General features: G+C 32.3%; 4 protein-coding genes, 2 long non-coding RNA genes and 1 pseudogene across 9 annotated transcripts; 4 read left to right on the top strand and 3 right to left on the bottom strand.

The window, feature by feature from the left end:
• Positions 1–266: 266 nt before the first annotated feature.
• Positions 267–2,577, top strand: LOC112538923 (uncharacterized). 2 transcript variants are annotated; one of them, XR_016199827.1, is made up of 5 exons: positions 267–640; positions 797–1,145; positions 1,303–1,521; positions 1,959–2,071; positions 2,333–2,577. It is a non-coding gene; the product is annotated as an uncharacterized LOC112538923 (long non-coding RNA). The 2 variants fall into 2 exon arrangements; XR_016199826.1 differs by lacking the exon at positions 2,333–2,577 and having other exon boundaries at positions 1,959–2,099.
• Positions 2,578–2,917: 340 nt separating this feature from the next.
• Positions 2,918–6,870, bottom strand: LOC149093496 (uncharacterized). Of its 2 annotated transcripts, XR_016199829.1 has the most exons (3): positions 5,476–6,870; positions 5,238–5,350; positions 2,918–4,500 (listed from the first exon to the last, which is right to left on the bottom strand). It is a non-coding gene; the product is annotated as an uncharacterized LOC149093496 (long non-coding RNA). The 2 variants fall into 2 exon arrangements; XR_016199828.1 differs by lacking the exon at positions 5,476–6,870 and having other exon boundaries at positions 5,238–5,379.
• Positions 6,871–7,309: 439 nt separating this feature from the next.
• On the top strand, positions 7,310–8,407 carry LOC107363076 (uncharacterized). The gene is made up of 2 exons (XM_015930249.3): positions 7,310–7,404; positions 7,490–8,407. Exon 2 carries the CDS (start codon positions 7,634–7,636, stop codon positions 8,207–8,209), a length of 576 nt encoding a protein of 191 aa, XP_015785735.1. The 5' UTR covers positions 7,310–7,404; positions 7,490–7,633; the 3' UTR covers positions 8,210–8,407.
• Positions 8,336–11,883, bottom strand: LOC107363077 (U4/U6.U5 small nuclear ribonucleoprotein 27 kDa protein yantar). The gene is made up of 6 exons (XM_015930250.3): positions 11,618–11,883; positions 11,362–11,431; positions 11,123–11,217; positions 9,714–9,964; positions 9,369–9,430; positions 8,336–9,161 (listed from the first exon to the last, which is right to left on the bottom strand). The coding sequence occupies exons 1-6, from the start codon at positions 11,658–11,660 to the stop codon at positions 9,107–9,109; spliced, it is 576 nt and encodes a 191-aa protein (XP_015785736.1). The 5' UTR covers positions 11,661–11,883; the 3' UTR covers positions 8,336–9,106.
• A 724-nt stretch (positions 11,884–12,607) lies between these two features.
• On the top strand, positions 12,608–13,260 carry l(3)neo43 (cytochrome c oxidase assembly protein COX16 homolog l(3)neo43). The gene has a single exon (XM_089269207.1). The coding sequence runs from the start codon at positions 12,752–12,754 to the stop codon at positions 13,136–13,138; it is 387 nt and encodes a 128-aa protein (XP_089125333.1). The 5' UTR covers positions 12,608–12,751; the 3' UTR covers positions 13,139–13,260.
• Positions 13,261–13,280: 20 nt separating this feature from the next.
• Positions 13,281–19,974, bottom strand: LOC107362970 (multifunctional protein r pseudogene; annotated as a pseudogene). The gene is made up of 2 exons (XR_016199902.1): positions 18,691–19,974; positions 13,281–14,762 (listed from the first exon to the last, which is right to left on the bottom strand). The product of XR_016199902.1 is annotated as a multifunctional protein r pseudogene (transcript).
• On the top strand, positions 15,798–18,190 carry Tdh (L-threonine dehydrogenase). Its single transcript, XM_015930125.3, has 5 exons — positions 15,798–16,113; positions 16,676–16,718; positions 16,845–17,238; positions 17,417–17,774; positions 17,841–18,190. The coding sequence occupies exons 1-5, from the start codon at positions 15,939–15,941 to the stop codon at positions 18,008–18,010; spliced, it is 1,140 nt and encodes a 379-aa protein (XP_015785611.1). The 5' UTR covers positions 15,798–15,938; the 3' UTR covers positions 18,011–18,190.
• Positions 19,975–20,034: the final 60 nt, after the last annotated feature.

The raw sequence follows: 20,034 nt of genomic DNA, 5'->3' as shown, positions 1-20,034 counted from the left end.
TTAAATTAAGGTTAGTTGATGATTTAATTGTTTCCTTCTATTAATTTTTATGTATCTCTTGACTTTTATGTATCATGATGGTTATTAATTTAGGGATATTTGCTGCACAATCAATGAATTTTATCAATTCAATTTAAATCGTAAACTCGATTAGAGCAGAAATGATTTGTTTTATCAAAGTATTTATTCAAACAACGCGCTTCTAGTTAAAGTGTTATACAAACGGCTGATTTGTTGGCGTCTTTGTTTGCCTTAAATTACTAAGCTTTTGTTTAAAAACGTTGTTTATAACTGTGAAATTAATAATCTTTTTATTGTAAATTATTATATTGGCTAAATAGTATCAATCAATCTTAATTTACATGTTAAAGGCCATTTCTGCTTACCTATTATCAAGTAATTTTCTTATGATTATCATGACAATAATTAGTAGTGTTTTCTGTGTTGTTGTCATGTTAGTCACTTGAATCTTAAATACAAAATGATAATCTTTTACTTATCATTTAATGGTATAATGAATATCTTTTTTGTTTTTACATTTAATTGTTTGTTGTTATGTTGAAAACGTTCATCTTTAACACGAATATTTGTCTACATTGCAAACAAATTTGTATTAGCTACCACTGATCACAATTACAAGGTATGTTGTTATTTTGTCTTTATTTTAGTGTATCATTTTTGCTCATCATCTCATTACTATGAGAATTATCATTACTATTATTATTACATTATCATTATTGCTATTACTACTTACAAATGAGGTGTTTCAAAGATTCTCTTTCTCTCTCCCTTTTAGATAAGTGTTTACTCTAGGATGTAATTGGAAAAAGATTACCTAGGAAATGGACCTTAACTGGCAGTCTGGAAGAGATGATCATACATATTTGAATAGTCAAAGTTAAACTACGGAGGCTAACTTGGTTTTGTATATTCAATTTTTTAACTTACAAGACAAGTCATTACAAGAAGCATCAAGAAAAAAAAAGTTACCAGAGAAGAGGCCATCAACGAGAAAAATGAAGCCAAAAAGATAAACGGTTAAAATTTTTTAGTCCAATTGCATTTTTCTAGTTATAGTAGTACGTTGTTGTATGGAAACGAACGGTAATTGGCGGATAATATGGATTTCTAATGACCTTTAATAGGTAATAATGAGATGGACAAATTGTTTGTTACCATTTAAACTGCTTAAAGTGAAAGGCAGCAAGAATGGAAATTGTTTGCAAGTCAAACTTGGAAACATTAAGCAATTACAAAGAAGCAAAGTTCGTTCCATTTTACATTGAGGTTGGCTCTTTTCAGATGCAAGTTTAAGAACAAGAAATAATTATCTACATAATAAATGGAAAATCATGCATGGAATTTGTGACTGACTTCAATCTGTTGCAGTTTGTAATAGTTTCAACTGCTGAATTACGATCTATCAAAAAGGAAGAAGCAAAAGAGTGATAAAGGAAATATTATTTCAATTCCAAATTCAATTAATTCCGGTATTTCCGTTCAAGAAGATTAAAGATCAAGGTGATTCAAAGTAACGTCGAGATACGTTGAGTGAAGGTGAAAAGCAAGAAGAAACCACGGAAACGCAGAAGTCAATGTATACATAATCTTATTGAACAATCCTCTGTATGTTCACTTTTCAGCCTAAGGCAGTCTTCCTAATATTACCAATATTTAGACCAAAACTGTGGCCAAGGAAAGCCCTTAACCATTCCAAATCTGAACCTTACCCATTATTTTTCATTATGTTTTCATCTTGCTTTCAACGTTTCACTTTTTTGCTTCAAAAAATTTCTCTAACCTGTCTTCTCGTCAATTTTTTAATACATTTTTTTACAGATAAATTCTTGATTGTATTCTTACATTTGATTGTTAAGAAATGCGATTATTTTTTATTGTAATTATCATGTGAATGAAGCATTTACTTAACTTTGTTTTTTTCATTCTCATTCTTACAGGTCTTCCAGTTTTTTCCTTTCCTTTTCACTTGGATGACAGAGTTGTGAGATTCAACATTACCATGAAGATATGATAAGAATTTTAAAAGGCTCAATAAGACACGTACGAAAGGGTAAAGTAAATTGTCAACTCGTCTTTTTGTGTTCTCTTTATACTTTTGATGTAAACTTTGATAACGATTCTCTGTAAATCATTTTTTTGTTAACATCACTATTGACCTCCCGTCAGGTTAAAAGGTACTGTGCATATGTCAACAATCGACGGGAAGCTTGTTTTTTCTTACTTTCCATTCTTTTATCGTATTTCCCATTGAAAATCAATTGATATATTTTTTTGGTAATTTTGCTCATTTTTTGCTTCTTCTTTTCCTCAGCTTTTATTTCATCAACTGATTTAATTGATTAACATACGTAAAAACATAATATAATCAAGATCAGACCGTTTATTCACCAAATACTATAATAGCTACAGCATATTAACTCATTCAGTTTTTGAATTCTGTTGATTACATCTCTATTATCAACTCTAAATCCGGTTATTGAACACTTATTTGTACACAAATTATTTATAGACTTGTATTTTTTTTCTAATAATATGGCAAATATATTTTCTGTATGAAAAAAAACTGCATAATCAAGTTAAGTAGTACTTTTGAATGGATAATTTTTTACTACCAACAATGCTTGACTTTTTACCTGTAACCTGTCTCATTGCTTCCTTTTTGCTTCAATTTTTCTTTCTTATTCTTACCTTTGTATTATTATCTGTTTTTGCTTCTTGTTTTGCTTCATTTTATTTACCTTCTCATTGTGAGGTTGTTTACTTACATCAAATAAGACATTATTTTGGTTGATGATTGAAAATCATGACCATGATTGCTATCTTCAAGTCACAGAGATTGAGAGAGGTTAACTTGAATCAATGATTATAATGATAATGATAACAATAATAACAATAATTATAAAGAATTTGTTCACTTTATTTCATCGTTTAGCTTCGTTTTGTAAAAAAGTAACATTTATTAATCAATCATACAATTTAACCCATCAAATTGTCCCAATAATACGCATAATTAATATTAATAGTTGAATTTACAATAGTAATTCCAATTGATTTTACCAAAACTGACCATTGCAGCTTTTGTATCATTGCTTAGTGTAATGAATAAACTCTTCGATTAAGATGTACATCAATGGAAAATTTTAAATTTAATATTTTTCTAATTCATAAGAAAATGTTGAAGTATTTAAATTGGAAGATTGGTGTTTATATTCATTAATTGAAAGTAAATTTATAACTCGACTTGAAATATTTTCAAGTGTAAATGGGAATTCATTTATTCACTGTTCAAGATTATTTGTTTCATTCTTTTAGCTAATCCAACTAAATTGCAAGTAACACTATCTATTGACCTTAGGTGATTAGACTAATGATCGTGATGAAAATATGTTAATACTTGTTTTACAGTGATTCATAGTGATATTTATTATGCTTTTGTCAATCACCATTGGTGAATAAATTGTGAGCTGAATCGGGTAAACATTGATAGATAAATGATGATAGATCGAGATTTCCCTTTTGTTTCTCAAATAATCTTCATTTGATAATAGACCAATTGGAATGTAGTTGATGTCTTCATCGACATGGAATGATCCTCATCAATTCCATTTATCTCCCATTTCACCAAACCTAACAACTCATCACACTATTATTGGCTGATTCTTGAATGAATTTACTTTGGATGAAATAATTTTTACTTGATTGTTTCACATTAGATAATCAGGATGATCAAATTTTCATGGTTCCAACAAAACATGAAAGTCACCAGGAATAAAAAGTTGAAGTTAATGTATCAATGTATTGATGGCTATGATGAGGATGATGTTAGTAATAATACTGATATTACTCAAGTCACGCCGAAATTAACTGCTAATTTAGATTGAGATGATTTCAATAAGCTCCTATTGAGGATTATTAAAACTTGAATGAACCATGGTTGATTGCAAGTTGATTGACAGTAATAAAAATAATAACAGTAGTAATAATAGCCATCCATGTAAACATAACAAAACAAAACAGCCAATTAGATTGATTAACCACTCAAGAGCGCTTTGATTGTATAATTCAGACTCCAATCTTTCATGTTGATTTCAGCTCAGTTGAATTACAAAAAAAATGTCCACATAATTACTGGATTGTAAGTAATGTAAACTATTCAGGATCAATGCCATTGAAATGTTTAGGGTGAAATCCAGTTGTAAAGATGGATATAAATGATAACCTTTAACCTTGCTTTTAGTAGCGAAAGTTTTGTCGATAAATGTTAGAAACAAGGTGTAATAATAAGGCAATTTGTGTTTCCATTCATGATTGCTTTTTAAATCTGGTCCATCAATGGGGAATCCAAAACCATAAGCCATTTAATTCTCATTCAAAGGCCATTTCAATGGATTTGCTCCTCTCTTTCTTTTTCCTTTTAATCCGATTGTCCTTCTTAAAAATTAACTTCATTGTGATCCATTGCCATTCAACCATTATCAACTGAATTAAAAAAGGAAAGCAAATAATATCATTATTATTATGTCATCATCAAGTGATTTAATACCCAACAAAAAAGGACAAATTATCGGCACAAAGAAAACCCTCTAAAATCCCCATTTAAAAGGCAAAGTCTCTGATCTAATATAACTGGTCAACCTCCCAGGTTTCCTTTGAGGTTAAGTTACTTAACCAAAGAAATCATTTACTTAAAATTCTCAGGGTTGGTTGAACAACTAGATAACTCATTCAAGTTAGTTTCAAGTATGACAATCTCTTCTTAATATGATAAATCTCACCTTTAGTAAGAATCATCAAAATTTTGTTGAGTTTCAATGATAAAACTCACTTAGAATCATGAGTTAAAAACTATCAACCAGAGATATTTCATTAACTTGAAGAGTTTACCAGACATTTCATCTGAAATTGCCTTCTTTACCTCACAATCAACGTCATCATTGATATGTTTACTCATAATCAAACATGAAGTATTTACTGAATTGAAGAAAACCTCATGAAAAAAGCTACAGCAAATACAAAAAAAGGAAAGCTGAATAAAGCTGTGAAGCTTTATCATTGTAATTACGAAATTCTAAGCGAAATCAACCCAATTTTCAACTATTAACCTTGATAATAGATAATTAATGTCCATATTGTACCCTTGCACTGCTTAGAGATTATCACTTAATCATTTTCAATTAGTAAGAGGGGATAAAATATGGGTTAGAAACAATACTCACATGTTATACTGGTTGACAAGTCAAGTCCCCTGTGGAGTGGTAACCAGACATTAAATATGAATCAAGATTATATTGTTGGCCAACAATTTCACATTAATTGTAACAATGACACACTAGTTGAACATGAAAGCATGAAATCAAATGGTGGGAAAAAAGGACATGTAAAAGTCCAGTAACTGTAGACAGAAAGGTTGTTTACCTTGCCCATGTGAGACTAAAACAAAGAGGCATTCCTTACCTCTTTTGGCGCTCACTTTTCCCGCTTGTCCAAAGAGTTTAAACAAGAAACCTTATTCCAAACGTAGCCATCTTTGTTTATGTTTCTTTATTTCTCAATTTTAATACACATCACTATTGTTATTAATAACAACTTATTATTACTATCGTCTTGATAATTAAATTACCAATTGTTAGCTAATAGAGATATCAACTCTCTCCCTGGATATTTTAATCATCACAGATTTAAATACTGTAACACGACAGAGTCGATTCCATATCAATTGTTTTCCTTTGTCAGCTTTTTTTATCTTTCAATTGATACTTTTACTCTTTGAGTTATCAGAAACTCTCATGATGAAAACACATTTACACATAAGAGACAGATTAATCTGATTGAAAACAAGGATGCAAGATAAATTATCTCATAGGTTGAAACAATACCAAAATATTTACAATTTTGCTACAATTTCTTACTTCAGCTTAAGGTAATCCACTTAATATTCACACAATACAGACTGTTTTTAGTTGTAAACATCTGAACAATCAGAGTGAAATAATCAGAGAAAAAACAAAACAATAGAACAACTTGAAGCAACTCATAGGAAACCAGTAATCTAACCTAAATTGTGATAACTCGAATCGTTGCATTATCATTATTGAGAAGAAAAATGTAGATATGTCAAGAAAAATTCATGAGAATTGGTGTTGAAAAATCAGTGCAAATTATACTTAAATTGTTGGCCCAGGAAAAGATAACCTTTAAACAATGAAATATTTTGGCGGCATGTTATTTTGCAATCTTTGCATTGTTTATTTAGGAGCTTTAGCTTTTACGGCTGCAGACATAAATGAAGGGAGAGGAAGGAAAGGTTATACTTGAAGCATTTGGAAATACTGAAATGAATTGGGCTTTATTCAGGTGCGTTTCGTTGCTCGACTCAGTAACTTGAAATCATTTCAAAATTGGCGGCTTGTTTTTCATAGCAACAACTGGGAGAGGAACAGCACAATATTTTGCGCAAAATTTGAATTTGCTTAGGCTGTTTTAAACCTAATTTCAAGATAAATGAATCTTGCTCTTCGAGCACGAATCTAAGAAATAGAGTTATTTGTCAAGAATTTTTAGGTTGCTAACTGTAACCCTGAAAAGATTCCAAAGCATTGATGATTCCTTTTTGAAGGGGCAAAGCTAGCTACGACTCTCTTACAATGTCAGTATTGTGTTTGTTACGTCCTTATACAAAACTCTGACTTTCCATGAATTTCTTTATTGCTAACCTTCTTCTGAAGTTTTCAGTCTGTCGTGAAATCGGTCAGCTTCTCGTAACATTTCGACAGCACTTTTATTGGTTGACTTTGCGCTTAAAGTATAAGAACTCAATTTTGGAATGAAAAGCTAGTCAAAATTGAAGCACGAATAGTTCAACATGTGTCAATGTTTCCTTTTTTGCACGTGGTAAAGCAACACAGGCAGAAGACCAAGAGCCATGTAATAGTTTCTTGTCCCGATGAACAAAACTGCGGAATAACAACTGATGGTACTTCTGATTAGTCCAAAGCAGCGAAAGTAATTGCTAAAAGTACATTGACTCGAAGCTAATTGACACATTGGGTTGAATAAAAATCATAAAATATCTCGCTTTTTGTTTTAGTAAGATTAATTAGTTGAAATCCTGTTTTGTCTTTGATTTTCTTTCACAATTTAGATCTCGAGTTAACTTGATTTGGATAATCAGACGTTGATTTGTTGATGTAAATGGTAAAGTCAAAAGGTGAGGACATCTCTTATGCACCGAGTGAACTATTTTGAATATTTATCCGATAGAGGGCAGGATTACTGTCGGCGTTGTAGAAGTTGCCTTTGCTAATAGAAAACCAAATTGCAATGTGGAAAAGCAGGACTGCTTCAACGTGTTTTGTGCTCTTTAAATTGAATTGAAATCATCAGGTAATTTAATTTTGATTATGTTTTTAATTTTATCTTATTTTTATTTTAATTGTAAGCTTATAATTGTTGGTATCTTTATTTCCAGATGAATGGTGGATTTAACTGTTATTTAGTGTTGTAGTCAACTAACATATTTTCCACATACCGAATCACATTTTTTCACTCACTCACTTACACATACACACATTTACACACCACACATACACACACGTTTAGACACACATACAAAATGGAAAAGGAGTTGAAAGACCTTTTTGAGGACGATTTCTTGGAACCATTGTCTGCGTTTTGTGAAAGTTTAGAATCAAATGATATTGACACATTGTTAACCAAATTTGAAGAAGATGACCCTTTTATCGACTTCGTGGATGACAATTTTTCTCTATTTGATGTTTCACTTAGTCCATCATTAGAAAATGAATTCTCTACTAGCAGCCACCAATTTACTTCAAATGTCCACCAAGAGAGGAGAAGATCATCATCTAATTCTATCAGCACAATTAAAGTAGCCGATACTAAAGTCGATTGTTCATCTAGGTGTGGAAATTGGAAAGTAGTTAAACAAGAAACCAAAGTGATCTGTAGTAGTTCAAGGAATGATGTAAAGAAAGTGAAAAAGAAGAAGGTGACTGGAATATCACTACTCGCAAAGCCACCTAAAGTTAACAAGACAAAAAAACAATTAAATGGAACTAGGATATGTCCTACTAGGTTTGCTGCTTACTTTTATCAACACCATGATTATTGCTCTAATCCTAATAAGATAGCGAATAGTTCTGCAGAAGCAACAGCATCATCCCCTTAATTAAAAATCTCTTCCGCTAAATACCCTTCTCCTATCTATTATCTATTTCTTCTTCTCTTGCTCTCTTTCCACTATCTTCCTTCAAAAAAAAACAAAAATGCTTGATAAAAAAAATTGCAACCAAACTTTGGCTAAAAAATATGTTTATGTATTTCTCAAGAAAATAATAAAATGGCATTGGTCTAATTGCTTTAAATACATTGAAGCTGTATACATATTGATAAAAAAACAAAAAATTGATTAAGAAATAATCTATAGGTTATCAAGCCGGTACTTAAATAGACGCACTTGTGATCATAGTGCTTGATGTGCCATGTGTTAACAGATGTGAGCTGGCAATGAATGGAAAAATCTTTAGCGTTTAATGTTTTGATTTTATTTTTTATTTGAATAGGATAACGCATTCTTTTCCTTTGATTTTCATCAAAACAGGCCAAGTTAAGGTGTGATCTAGATTAATCCTGAAAAGCGATCATTTCGGTCTCTTGTTAATTTAAATGATGCAGAAGAGAGAGAAAAATAGGAGAAAGAAAGGAAACCAGTAAGAGAGAGATAGAAAGAGACGCAAGTTGTCGTTCAGTGAGTTTGTTGTTGTGGCAATTCAGCTTTCTTCATCAACTCCTCTTTCTTCATTATCAGAATTTTTCTCTCTCTTTCTACTCTTTCCATCATGACTCACTTGCCGGCATGTTGAGTATTTTTGTGCATAATATTTGTGAGTAAGTGTGTTGTTTGTGTGGATGTAAAATAGTTATCTCTCTCACTTTGACTCCAACGTGGACGAGTTTATTTCTTGCTTCTGTTTGATTATCTTGTCTGCTAGTTTTGCTTGTTTTTGTTTGAAGATGCTTGATTACTCAGTTTGCTGGTTTTGCCGGCTCAATAGCTTCCGTATGACTATGCCACGAAATCAAGAGGACGATTGAATCCACCCTTGCGGTTCATGTATTGCCTGAAGAATAGATAATTCAAAGGGTGTTAAAGACCATTAAAAGATTGGATAACACTTTTTTCATTCTTCAATTTTTCCTCTCTCTCTCTCACTCTCTCAAGCATTTGTCTCTACATTTTTCAATGAAAATGATTTGTTTCTACTGAAGTAAGCAAAGTTAAATGCTGAACATCAGAGATATTATCTTCTTCATCTTCTTTAACTAACCTATATTTGCGTTTATGTATCACATGAACCGCTGAAACGTTATTCCCAGGAACTTTTTTGCCCTTGATAGAAAAAGATAAAAAAAGGGAAAATGAAAATGGTGAAAAAAGGAGTTAAAGGAAGAGCACAATTAATAATGTTGTGAACACTAAATGTGAGAGGAAATATCTGAATGGCAGTAAAGAAGGAGAGATAGAGAAAGAGAAAGTCAGAGAATGAGATTAATTAGAGAGAGAAAGAAAGAGAAAGAGAAAGAAGATGAAATGAAAAGATGGAGAGAAAAACATAGACGTGGATTGGGAATAAAAAAATAAAACAGTCTGGTGATTAAGTAATACCACCTACTTTTGTGGAATCAAAGTTACCAAAACCCATAAGTTTGAGCATCTCTTGCTCATCCGAAGCGCTTCCCTCTAAATCCATCTCAGATTTTTCTACATTTTTGGCATCATTAACATGGTTGGCATTGTTACTGCTTGAACGTGTTGGTCCAGTTTTCTTTGATTTATCTTCCCTTGAAGGTCTTTTACTAGATACTGAACTGGTCGAATGATGTTTGGCATCGTTTTCGTATTTCCTCTTCACTCCTTCCCGCTCTGAAATTTAGAGTAAAAGAAAAGAAAAGTATAAATTATTGTGAGGCTTAAAAGAAAAAAATAGAGCATAAAAAAATTATAATTTAACATGTAAATAAACTCGAGGAAAAACAGCAGTCCATATCTTAAATAATAGATCTCAATCTTATTCGGTCCTTGCAAAAAGGTTTGTTTTTCACTCAAATCAAAAAGAATTAAAACAATATAAATTACTAAATAACTTGACAGAGGTTCATATCTGACATATTAAGATATTTTGAGGTCAAAAAAAGTTCAAAACTTTTGTATCGTTTGGGAATCTTCCTTTGTAAGAAAAGCAGAATATGCAATTTGATAAAGAAATAAGTATGATAACCAAATTCAGAAATTTTGACCTTTTACCAGGCTTTCAAATAAACATATAAAATGGAGATAGAGCATAACACTTCTTGATAATACTAATGTGGAAGTAAGCTATTTCGAAATATTGCCATAATCAATTCACAAGTAAATTTGAAATAATTATCCCCCTAAATCAATTTCAAACTTAAAGGCGCAAGCAAATTTACATCTAATTAATGGAACTGAAAAAACTGCCAAATTTTCAATCGATGGTAAAAAGATGATCTAGGATGGCAACACAGTCAAATGAAAAGAGATGCAAAATTTGGATAATTTGAATCGACTAAATCTGTTGAGATATTAAGCTAAAACTTTTAGGCTCGTATTCACCAACTGAGATAAAATCTCGAATCAACTGAGCGTTTAATCACTTGATTCTTCGATCAAATTGATTTTATTATTCACCAAACTTGGTTACTTGATTCTCAAATCAACAAAACAAAGATCAATCTGATCCAAGAATCAAGATTTATCTCATTTGGTGAATACGAGCCTTATTATTGAAATTTAGCTTGATGCTTGATCGACTTTGCCTAGTTTCGGTGATAACACATAGCCGAAAAATGTTTAGTTTAAAAAAAAGCTTTTAAAATTAAGGCCACTGAAAAGAGATGCAAGTAACAAATCTAAGCTGGATAAAATCGGCATATGACATATGACAATCGCATATAGAGAAGGATCATAAGCATGAGAATGACATAATCTGATCAAATAGAAGTAAAAATATTGATGAATTGGTAGATGACTTTGAGTGTTCATAATCATTTTGTAACATACTTCCTTCCTGGCGCTGCGGACTGATATTTCTTGATTCCCGTGAATAGTGGTGGTGATAAGTTTTTTTACTGGAAGATGAACTATGCCGTGTGGAGCTGAAAACGGGACAAAAAGGGAGGAGAGAAAACAAGAGTGACATTAGTGGAATGATGGCAAACTGATTATTTGGTTCACACAGAGAAAAAAAACAAAAATAAGATTTGCCGGTCATCGACAAGCAAGAAATCAACGTATCTTACCTACTATCATTTTCACGGCGACTTTTCGAACTGCCGCGATTCTCAGAAGCATCCATCCTAGGAGATAGACCTGAGATGATAAAAAATAAACAAATAAATTTGTAGATGAAATGTACATAGCGTTTTAACATTTGAGATTCCTATGTTTCGACTGAAGCTGCAATTTCGCAAATAATTTCCAGGCAGCAAATTTTTGGCGAGCTAGTTAAAAGTAAAAACTAATTGTGACAAACATCAACTGTGAAAAAATACTTACTTCGTCGAGATTTAGTAGTTGGTCCTTTAGATTGCGAGTGCATGATGGTTCACTTGGTGGTTGAACAGGTACCAAAACAATGGTTTACAATAAGAATAGGTATGATGGACAGTGTTATTAAATTTTATCACAAAAAAATATATATTATTTGAGCAATTGTTTCATTTTTCTTGAAGATTTAAAAATGGATAACAAACAGCAAAAGGAAGAGCGATATACAGTTCTTATTTGGTTATAGATTTACTGGAAAATACGGAAAAAGTACACTTCAACATCTCATATGAGGCACTCTGTGAATAGCTCTTTAGCTTATTTTAACAGAAGCTATTTTAACGAATGATTTTTTGATCTTGTCTACATATCCGAGGATTTGAATCTTATCCGATATTTTTTGTGCAAATAGGCAATATCCTTCAAGTTGTTGACATTTATTGCTAGTTTACTGTATTTTATTTTTCAGGCCTTGAGTGTCTATTTCGTATTTATCAACTGATTTTTGGTTTATTAGTGCCAAATTTACTCAAGAAATTATGGAACATATTCCTAGGAATAGTTTGTATCATCCAGCAAACATTGTTAATCCGAATTGGTACAAAACAAGGAAAGGAATGACCAACATTGCAGTTGTTCTCGTTGTTACTGGTTACACAATCGCCGCTGTAAAATGGAGGAATAACTACTTCTATCAATTCGATAACTCTAACAAGGGCAAAAAGTACAACAAAGTCAAAGAGTAATCAATGATTTCCTTAATAATCTGCATTAGGTAGATATTTGAACCCATTTCTATTAGGATGTATTCATACTTGTTATTTAGATTATTCTGTTCAATATTTAAATAAATAAATTGCGCTTGGTTTGATCAAATTTTAATTCTTACGATTATTATATTTTCATGAATTTGTTGATTTATTATTCAAACGTTTTATTTGCAATGTTGGATAAAAATTGTTTAATGAAATCAAAACAAAGGCTATTTATACAAAAATTGCTCTAAGAATAACACATTGTTTTGAACCATGCATTTGATTTGAATTGTGAGCTTACCTTTCCCTACTAATTCAGTCTATAAATATGATATTTCTCGAAAAGCTCTAGTGTTCTTAATCATCTCTAAGTCGTTATTTTAGGGCAATGGGTCCAAGTTTATTGTTCCGAATAAAAACAAAATGGTATAAAGTGAAAGAAACACACTTTTTCAGGTATGGAGTTCCTTTCCTAGCATTCATCGTTGGTTCATCGTTTGCCCTTACTCAGTTTACAAGCATCCGATATGAAGTTACTGCAAGCAAGCAAAGGGCAGCTGGTAATATAAAGGAAGAAGATGCGCGGTTCGATGTGGATGAGGTAGTGAAAGAAATTCAGTCGGAATTGAAAGACGATTATGTCAATATCCGGGGACCAAGAGAATATGAAGAAGATTCAGAAGCAATGGATTTATTACTCAAAAAGATCGAGGAAACAAAGAAAAAGAAACAAAATATTCTCGTTCAAACTATAGATTACATATCTAACAAGTGAAGGAAATGGTACTGCAACGATTTCCAATGTAATCTAATTTCGAGTGAGCTGCATCGAAGTACGCTAAGCATATTATCACTTTAGTATTCAGAAAGAGTCAGTTTGCATTTTAGTCAATTCAAAGATGTTCTGAATGTAAATGTTAATATTGTATAAAACTATAGTTAAATTTTATTTAAAATTAGAGGTTCAAAAAATTTGCCTATCAAACTATAAAAATTGTATATTTTGCAAAGATACATGAACTATGCAGTTGAATACTAAACATTGATTACTCCAAAAATGGCTATTAAACGAAAGGAAACTTCGAATTTTTATCGCTCTCGCATAAATCATTTAACTTTAATTCTTGTATGACATCAGCACAAATTTCTGGAACTGTTATACGAATTGGTTCTTTAATTCGATCAACCTCTGTTAATGGACATATTTCATTACCAAACCCAGGAGGAACCAGTACTTGTCCATCAATAAAAGCAACCTCACCTCGAAGAACAACTCGTCGAACTTTACCTTTTACTTTCCGACCAGCAAATGGAGTCCAGTCGGCTTTTGTGTAGGGCAAAGATTCAGGAATTATCCATGTTTCATCTAAATCTATTTCAATATAAGTATCAGGTTGGTCTGGTAAATTAAAAATGCGTCTTGGATTGATGTAGAGTTTTGTGAGAATATCTTTCAATGATAACTTTTTCTCATGAACTGCAGTCAACAGTAAAGGAAGGATTGTTTCTAAACCAGGGAAACCGGGACAAAATTGTTTATGTTTATGGGATAAAAGGTGTGGTGCGTGATCCGTTGCAAAGCAATCAATAACATCAAGATTAGCCCAGAGAGCTTGTTGATCTGACTTTTTGACTAATGGTGGTTTCACTGAACTCTTTGATTCACCAATATAAGTTACATCCTCTTCCGACAAGAAAAGATGGTGTGGACACACCTCACAGGTAACTTTTTTACCCTCTTCTTTAGCTGCTTTAATCATAAAAATTTCCTCAGCTCGAGCAACATGACAAATATGAACAGATCGTTGGTATTTACTTGCTACCATTATAATTGCTGCTGTATCACGTCCTTCAGCATGAGCAACTATTGGTAAATCTTTAGGCCAATGTTCAAATTGTTTTATCCAATCATCAAAATTAGACATTGTTAATGTTCCAAATGTTTGATTAAGATACATTTTAAGACCTACAACGGGATTTTGAGATTTGGCTAAACTTGGTAATAATTCAGCATTGGAAGGAGTTGCACCAAGGAAAAATGTATAATCACATTTAGCCTTTGATTTAGCAAGTGTACGAACTTGATTAAGAGTATCACCATCAACGATAGCAGGATCAGTATTGGGCATTGCACAAACCATTGTTATACCTCCAGCTAAAGCTGCTGAAGTACCACTAATAAAATCTTCCTTTTCTTCTCCACCAGGTTCTCGAAGGTGAACATGAACATCAATCAAACCAGGAAGTCTAATTATTTTCCGAGCCGTTAAACAATCATGAACAGGCATATCTCGATTAGCTGTAACACTACCTTCTGAATCCTTTTCCTCTTTTTTTGCATTCTCGGCAAAATCAGCATGGTTGACATTGTTATTGTTAGAGTGAACAAGTCCAGTTCTCTTCATCGTTTTCGATTAATTCCCATTTAAGTTTGAGCATCACATTAACCGCTGACACGTTATTACCAGGAACTTTTTTGTCTTGGAAAAAGATAAAAGGGAAAATGAAAATGAAGAAAAAAGGTGTTGAAGGAAGAGTTCAATAAATAATGCTGTGAACACTTAATGTGAGAGGAAATAATAATCAAGAGATGGAAAACAAGATTGATTAGTTGAGAGATAGAATGTGGGAAAACAGAGACACAGATTCAGAGTAAATGAAATGAAATAGACTTGTGATTAAGACCACGTACTTTAGTGGAATCAAAGCACTCAGGCTCTGGTAATAATAGCTCTTGCAAAAATTATTTATATCTCAACTTACAAATTTTTGTTATTACATTTTGTTTTGATTTCATGTGTTAGTTTATCAATCTACAAAAATGGATTACTCAGTCCGCATCAAAGCATGTATATCTCTTAAGCATATCCATAAATCGGTTAAGATTGAAGGCGAGAAAGAGACAGCTAACAGTAAACTGTTTGCTGGATTGGGTATGGAGTTTTAACTAAAGACGGAAAATAAATTGTATGATGAGCTCTAATAAACTTCGCAGGTTGAGGAGATCGAGTTCATTCACAAGATTGATGTGAGTTAATCAATTTAACTCACATCGATATTGGGGTGGACTGTTTATTTTGACAAAACAATCAGCGAACAAAAGTCATCATGAATGTTATATTTTCTGAATTGAAAATATTGTTGGTGAAATATTTGGTAATAATCCGTCCAGGGTCAGATGATCCATCTTAGGACGCAAAGACTATTCTGTAGCAAGGTTACTCTTTAGCAACCCAAACTACCTGGATAACATCTCGAAGCTGATAAACATGTTTTTACCAGAAAAAAAGAAAGACTACTTGCTTAAGGGGAGAAAATTGCGAAAGAAGAAGTGGAAGATTAGGTCGATTTGATCATCAGTTATGTTTCGCTCAAGGCTATTATCTTCCGAGGTTTCCCTCATTCATCTTAAATGCCAATACTTAGTTACAAGTTGAATTGAATTTGAATAACGTCAACAATTCAACTCTAATTTACTGTTTTGGTGTTTTATTTGTGCTTGAGTTTACTAGTTTGATGTGATCTTCTCATCCTCTCTAACTCAGTCCTTAATCTCGCGTTACAATCCTTTTTCCATGAATTCCTACCTGTCACCCTACAAATTCCTCAAAGCCACAAAGTTCTTACCACAATGGGTTTTGAAAAGGGAAAAATTCATCCAACAAGGTCAACTATCAGCTTATTCATCTCTTTCAAATTTACATGGAAATTTTGAAAAACTACAAAAACCACCAAAAATATTGATAACAGGTTAGTATTTAACGTGAAATTTTTTAAAAAAGTTAAAAATTATTTTAGTTGATTCTATTGACTTATGATTTTTGAGAATCCTGTTCTGCACTGAAATATGAAAATATGAAAATTATCAATTTTGAGGTTTTGTTTTACTTTTCAGTTCATCTGATAAACTTAATTTCTGTATTTAATGAATAGATTTTCCTGTGTCACTGTTTTTTAATTAAGTTACCTTTTAGCTTGGACTGAGACAATTTCGTTGAATTTATTTACTATTAATAATACATCGATATACACTCAACAAATGTATCATCAGTTTTGATAAATATCTTGATACTGAGCCATTAGATTTGTAAATAGCCTCAATCTGACCATTTAGTGTGATAAAAAATGTTGTAAACATTAAATATTTGATTCATTATATCTCTTCAAGCATCATCAACTTACAAATCTAGCAATAAATCTTGATTAACGATTAATAATCATTTCAATGAATTTGAAGTAATGAAGCAATGAAAATTAAAATTAGGATTCTTATAACAATTACAAAAATAATTTTTACTTCATTCTTTCTTAGGTAGTCTTGGTCAACTTGGAACTGGCTTAGCTGCAAAATTCAGGTTAGCAATCAAACACCAAATTTGAACCTGTTTTTCAATTCCAACAATGAACACATTATCATTTTAGTTTTTGATTTCAAGTTCACTGATTTTTTAATTTTTTTCTTTTCATCCTTCATTTCATAGAGAAATCTATGGTCCATCCAATGTAGTAATGTCAGATATCATTCAAGCTCCTGATCATCTCCTAAATAAAGGTCCATACCTTTTTGCCGATGTTTTGGACTTCAAAAATCTTCAAGAAATCATTGTTAATCATCGAGTCGACTGGTTGATTCATTTCAGTGCTCTTTTGAGTGCCATTGGTGAAAACAATGTTCCTTTGGCAATGAGAATCAACATTGAAGGTCTTCATAATATAATGGAATTGGCTAAACAGTACAAACTGCGTCTTTTTGTTCCCAGCACTATTGGTGCTTTTGGTCCAGATTCACCTCTAAACCTTACACCTGATGTGTGCATCCAGCGTCCTAAAACAATTTATGGAGTCTCCAAAGTTCACGCGGAGTTACTTGGAGAAGTATGAACTATTCGTCATTACTTTTAAGCTATCGTAAACTTATGTTTCTGGCTAGCTTGTCAAGCTGTGATCAGTTTCGACGATTCTAGATATTTATGAGGATCTCTTAAGGATTGACCAGATATTAAATCACTTTTGGTGCAAATCTAATTTCTTTTTACTCTTCTTTCTTCTCTAGTATTATAATCATAAATTTGGATTGGATTTTCGATGCCTTCGATTTCCTGGTGTAATCTCAGCCGATACAGCACCTGGTGGTGGAACAACTGATTATGCTGTTGATATATTTCTCAAGGCATTGAAATTTGGTAAATTTAAATGTTATCTTAAACCCGATACTCGTCTTCCAATGATTTATATTGACGATTGTCTTCGAGCTTTGGTTGAATACATGCATGTACCTCAAGATTGGTTACAAAGACGCACTTATAATATAACTGCTATGAGTTTCACACCTGCTGAACTAGTTCAAGCTATTCGTAAATACATTCCTGATCTAGAGGTTACATATGAACCTGATTCTCGACAAAAGATTGGTAAATACAAATGTAATCTCAATTTGGTTAAATGTTTCTCACTTTTACTCGTTTTTCTTATTCCAGCTGAAAATTGGCCTCAAGTATTTGATGATACAAATGCACGAAAAGATTGGAACTGGAGTCATCGTCTTGATATCGATGGTTTAGTTCGTGAAATGTTGGTCAAAATCTTGGAAACTCAATCAAGTCCCTATGTTGATCGCAATACATTAATGGCTCAGTCTAATGCTTGACATAAACCAGACAGTTTATTGGCTCGATGCAAACAAATCTCTTTACCGAATTATATTAATCAAAGCTTTCAATTGGATTATAACACTTTTCAATCAACTAACCTGAAGATATTTTTTATATTGAATTATGCTAATGAAAATAACAATTTCAAGTCTAAATTAATGATTAACCTGAGTAAATCTGTTGTGTACATTTTTGACGCGCAAAAAATTAATCACTTGATAAAAATTAATTGCTTCGTACTGAATCGCTAGCAATACTTTGAAATGTTGAGTTGGCTGTTAGACAAAATGTATGAATATTTAAAAAGCTGATCAATTGATTGCAGTATAAGCGTTAAGTAAGGTCTTCCATAGAGTTTACATGTAAATATTTTTTATGGATATCATGAAATCTTTTTAATATGAATTGATTGCAAGAGGACTTTCTGACTAATCTTTTTTTATCAGGAGCTAAGCAATTTTTCTGACTAGGAATAGTTGCTAGTTCATCTTGCTACCTAAACTAGAGTGCACAAAAGGTCATTAAATATGAAAACATAGCTAAAAAAATAATAGCTTTATCTGGAAGGTAGATAATGGTCACTCGAACTCACCTCTGATCAAATGATAACTTTCTTGAAGAGTTATCGCTTAATGCAATTGCTAGGAGAAAATTACTGAGATGTTGATTTACCTACTGGTAGATCCCAACGTGGTATTTTAACAACGCAGTAGTCTAGACTGGGCTCAAAACAGGCAGTCGTTGATCCGGTTACCGAGTTTTTCAAGTCTGAAAGACAGATTCCAAGAGATAATTTTGCTGCTACATAAGCCAACGGATAGCCGGTAGCTTTACTTGCTAAAGCTGATGACCTTGAAAGTCTTGGATTTACTTCAATAATATAAAACTCTTCACTTTTAGGGTTTAAAGCAAATTGCACATTACACTCTCCAATAACACCAAGGTGACGGACAATTTTTATAGACATTGATCGAAGAAGATAATATTCTGAATCAGTTAAAGTTTGACTTGGAGCTACAACAATTGATTCCCCTGTGTGGATTCCTAAAGGGTCAAGATTCTCCATATTACAGATTGCTATACAGTTGTCATAAGAATCTCGAATGATCTCATATTCAATTTCTTTCCAACCTTTCAAACTTTTATCGAGTAAAACTTGATTTGAGTGAAGTAAAGCTTTTGATACAATCTTTCGAAGCTCTGTTTCATCATGAGCAAAACCTGATCCAAGGCCACCAAGTGCATATGCAGCACGAATAAGAATTGGGTAACCCAATCGTTTGGCAGTGATAATAGCTTCTTCAACTGAATATACAGCTCCTGATGGGGCAACTCGACCACCAATGGAGGCAACTTGGTCAGCGAAAAGCTTTCGATCCTCTGAGTTAATGATAGATTGAATCGGTGTTCCCATCACAGTTATTGAATATTGTTTAAAAATACCACGGTTGTTCAATTCAATTCCATAATTTAATGCAGCTCGATAAACCGCCTTATCCAAGGATAAGTACTTTTTTAGGATATTTACTCGACCACCAACTTGAGGCAACTTGTGCAGCAAAAATCTTGCGATCCTAGATAAAACCAATGAATCCATGGTCCCATTTTATGGAATCCCTTGATAGACTCCACGCATTATCCCTTTCACGAATAGTCTCCGTCGTTTTATGGGAAAAATAATCAAGTTTATTTCGATTATATGTTGTAATGAAAGATGAAAAAAAACAACAGCAAAATGATCTTGAAAAAAATCAATGGTGTATAAACAAAGTTGAAGTCTAGACAAAAGTCTAAACTGCATTAGACTTTTGAGCTAATATCAAAGGCTATATCTGATTACTAATTTTCTAATTTTTATGAGAAATTAGACTTAGCCACAAGTCCCACTAGATTTATAGCTGAAATCTAAGCGTCTAGTATCAGAAGCTCTAGTTTAATCAAAGGAAAACTCGATGAATCAATCGGGTAACAAACCGGTTAAATATAGTACATGCAATACGCTAGATGGAGCTGCAGTTGA

Source organism: Tetranychus urticae, chromosome 3 (genome assembly GCF_039701765.1).
Source record: "Tetranychus urticae isolate SD_2017Ah chromosome 3, NJAU_TeUrti_SD_1.0, whole genome shotgun sequence".
Lineage (NCBI taxonomy): Eukaryota > Metazoa > Arthropoda > Arachnida > Trombidiformes > Tetranychidae > Tetranychus > Tetranychus urticae.
The sequence above is the reverse complement of the archived record's forward strand: the minus strand, read 5'-3'. Positions and strand labels throughout refer to the sequence as shown.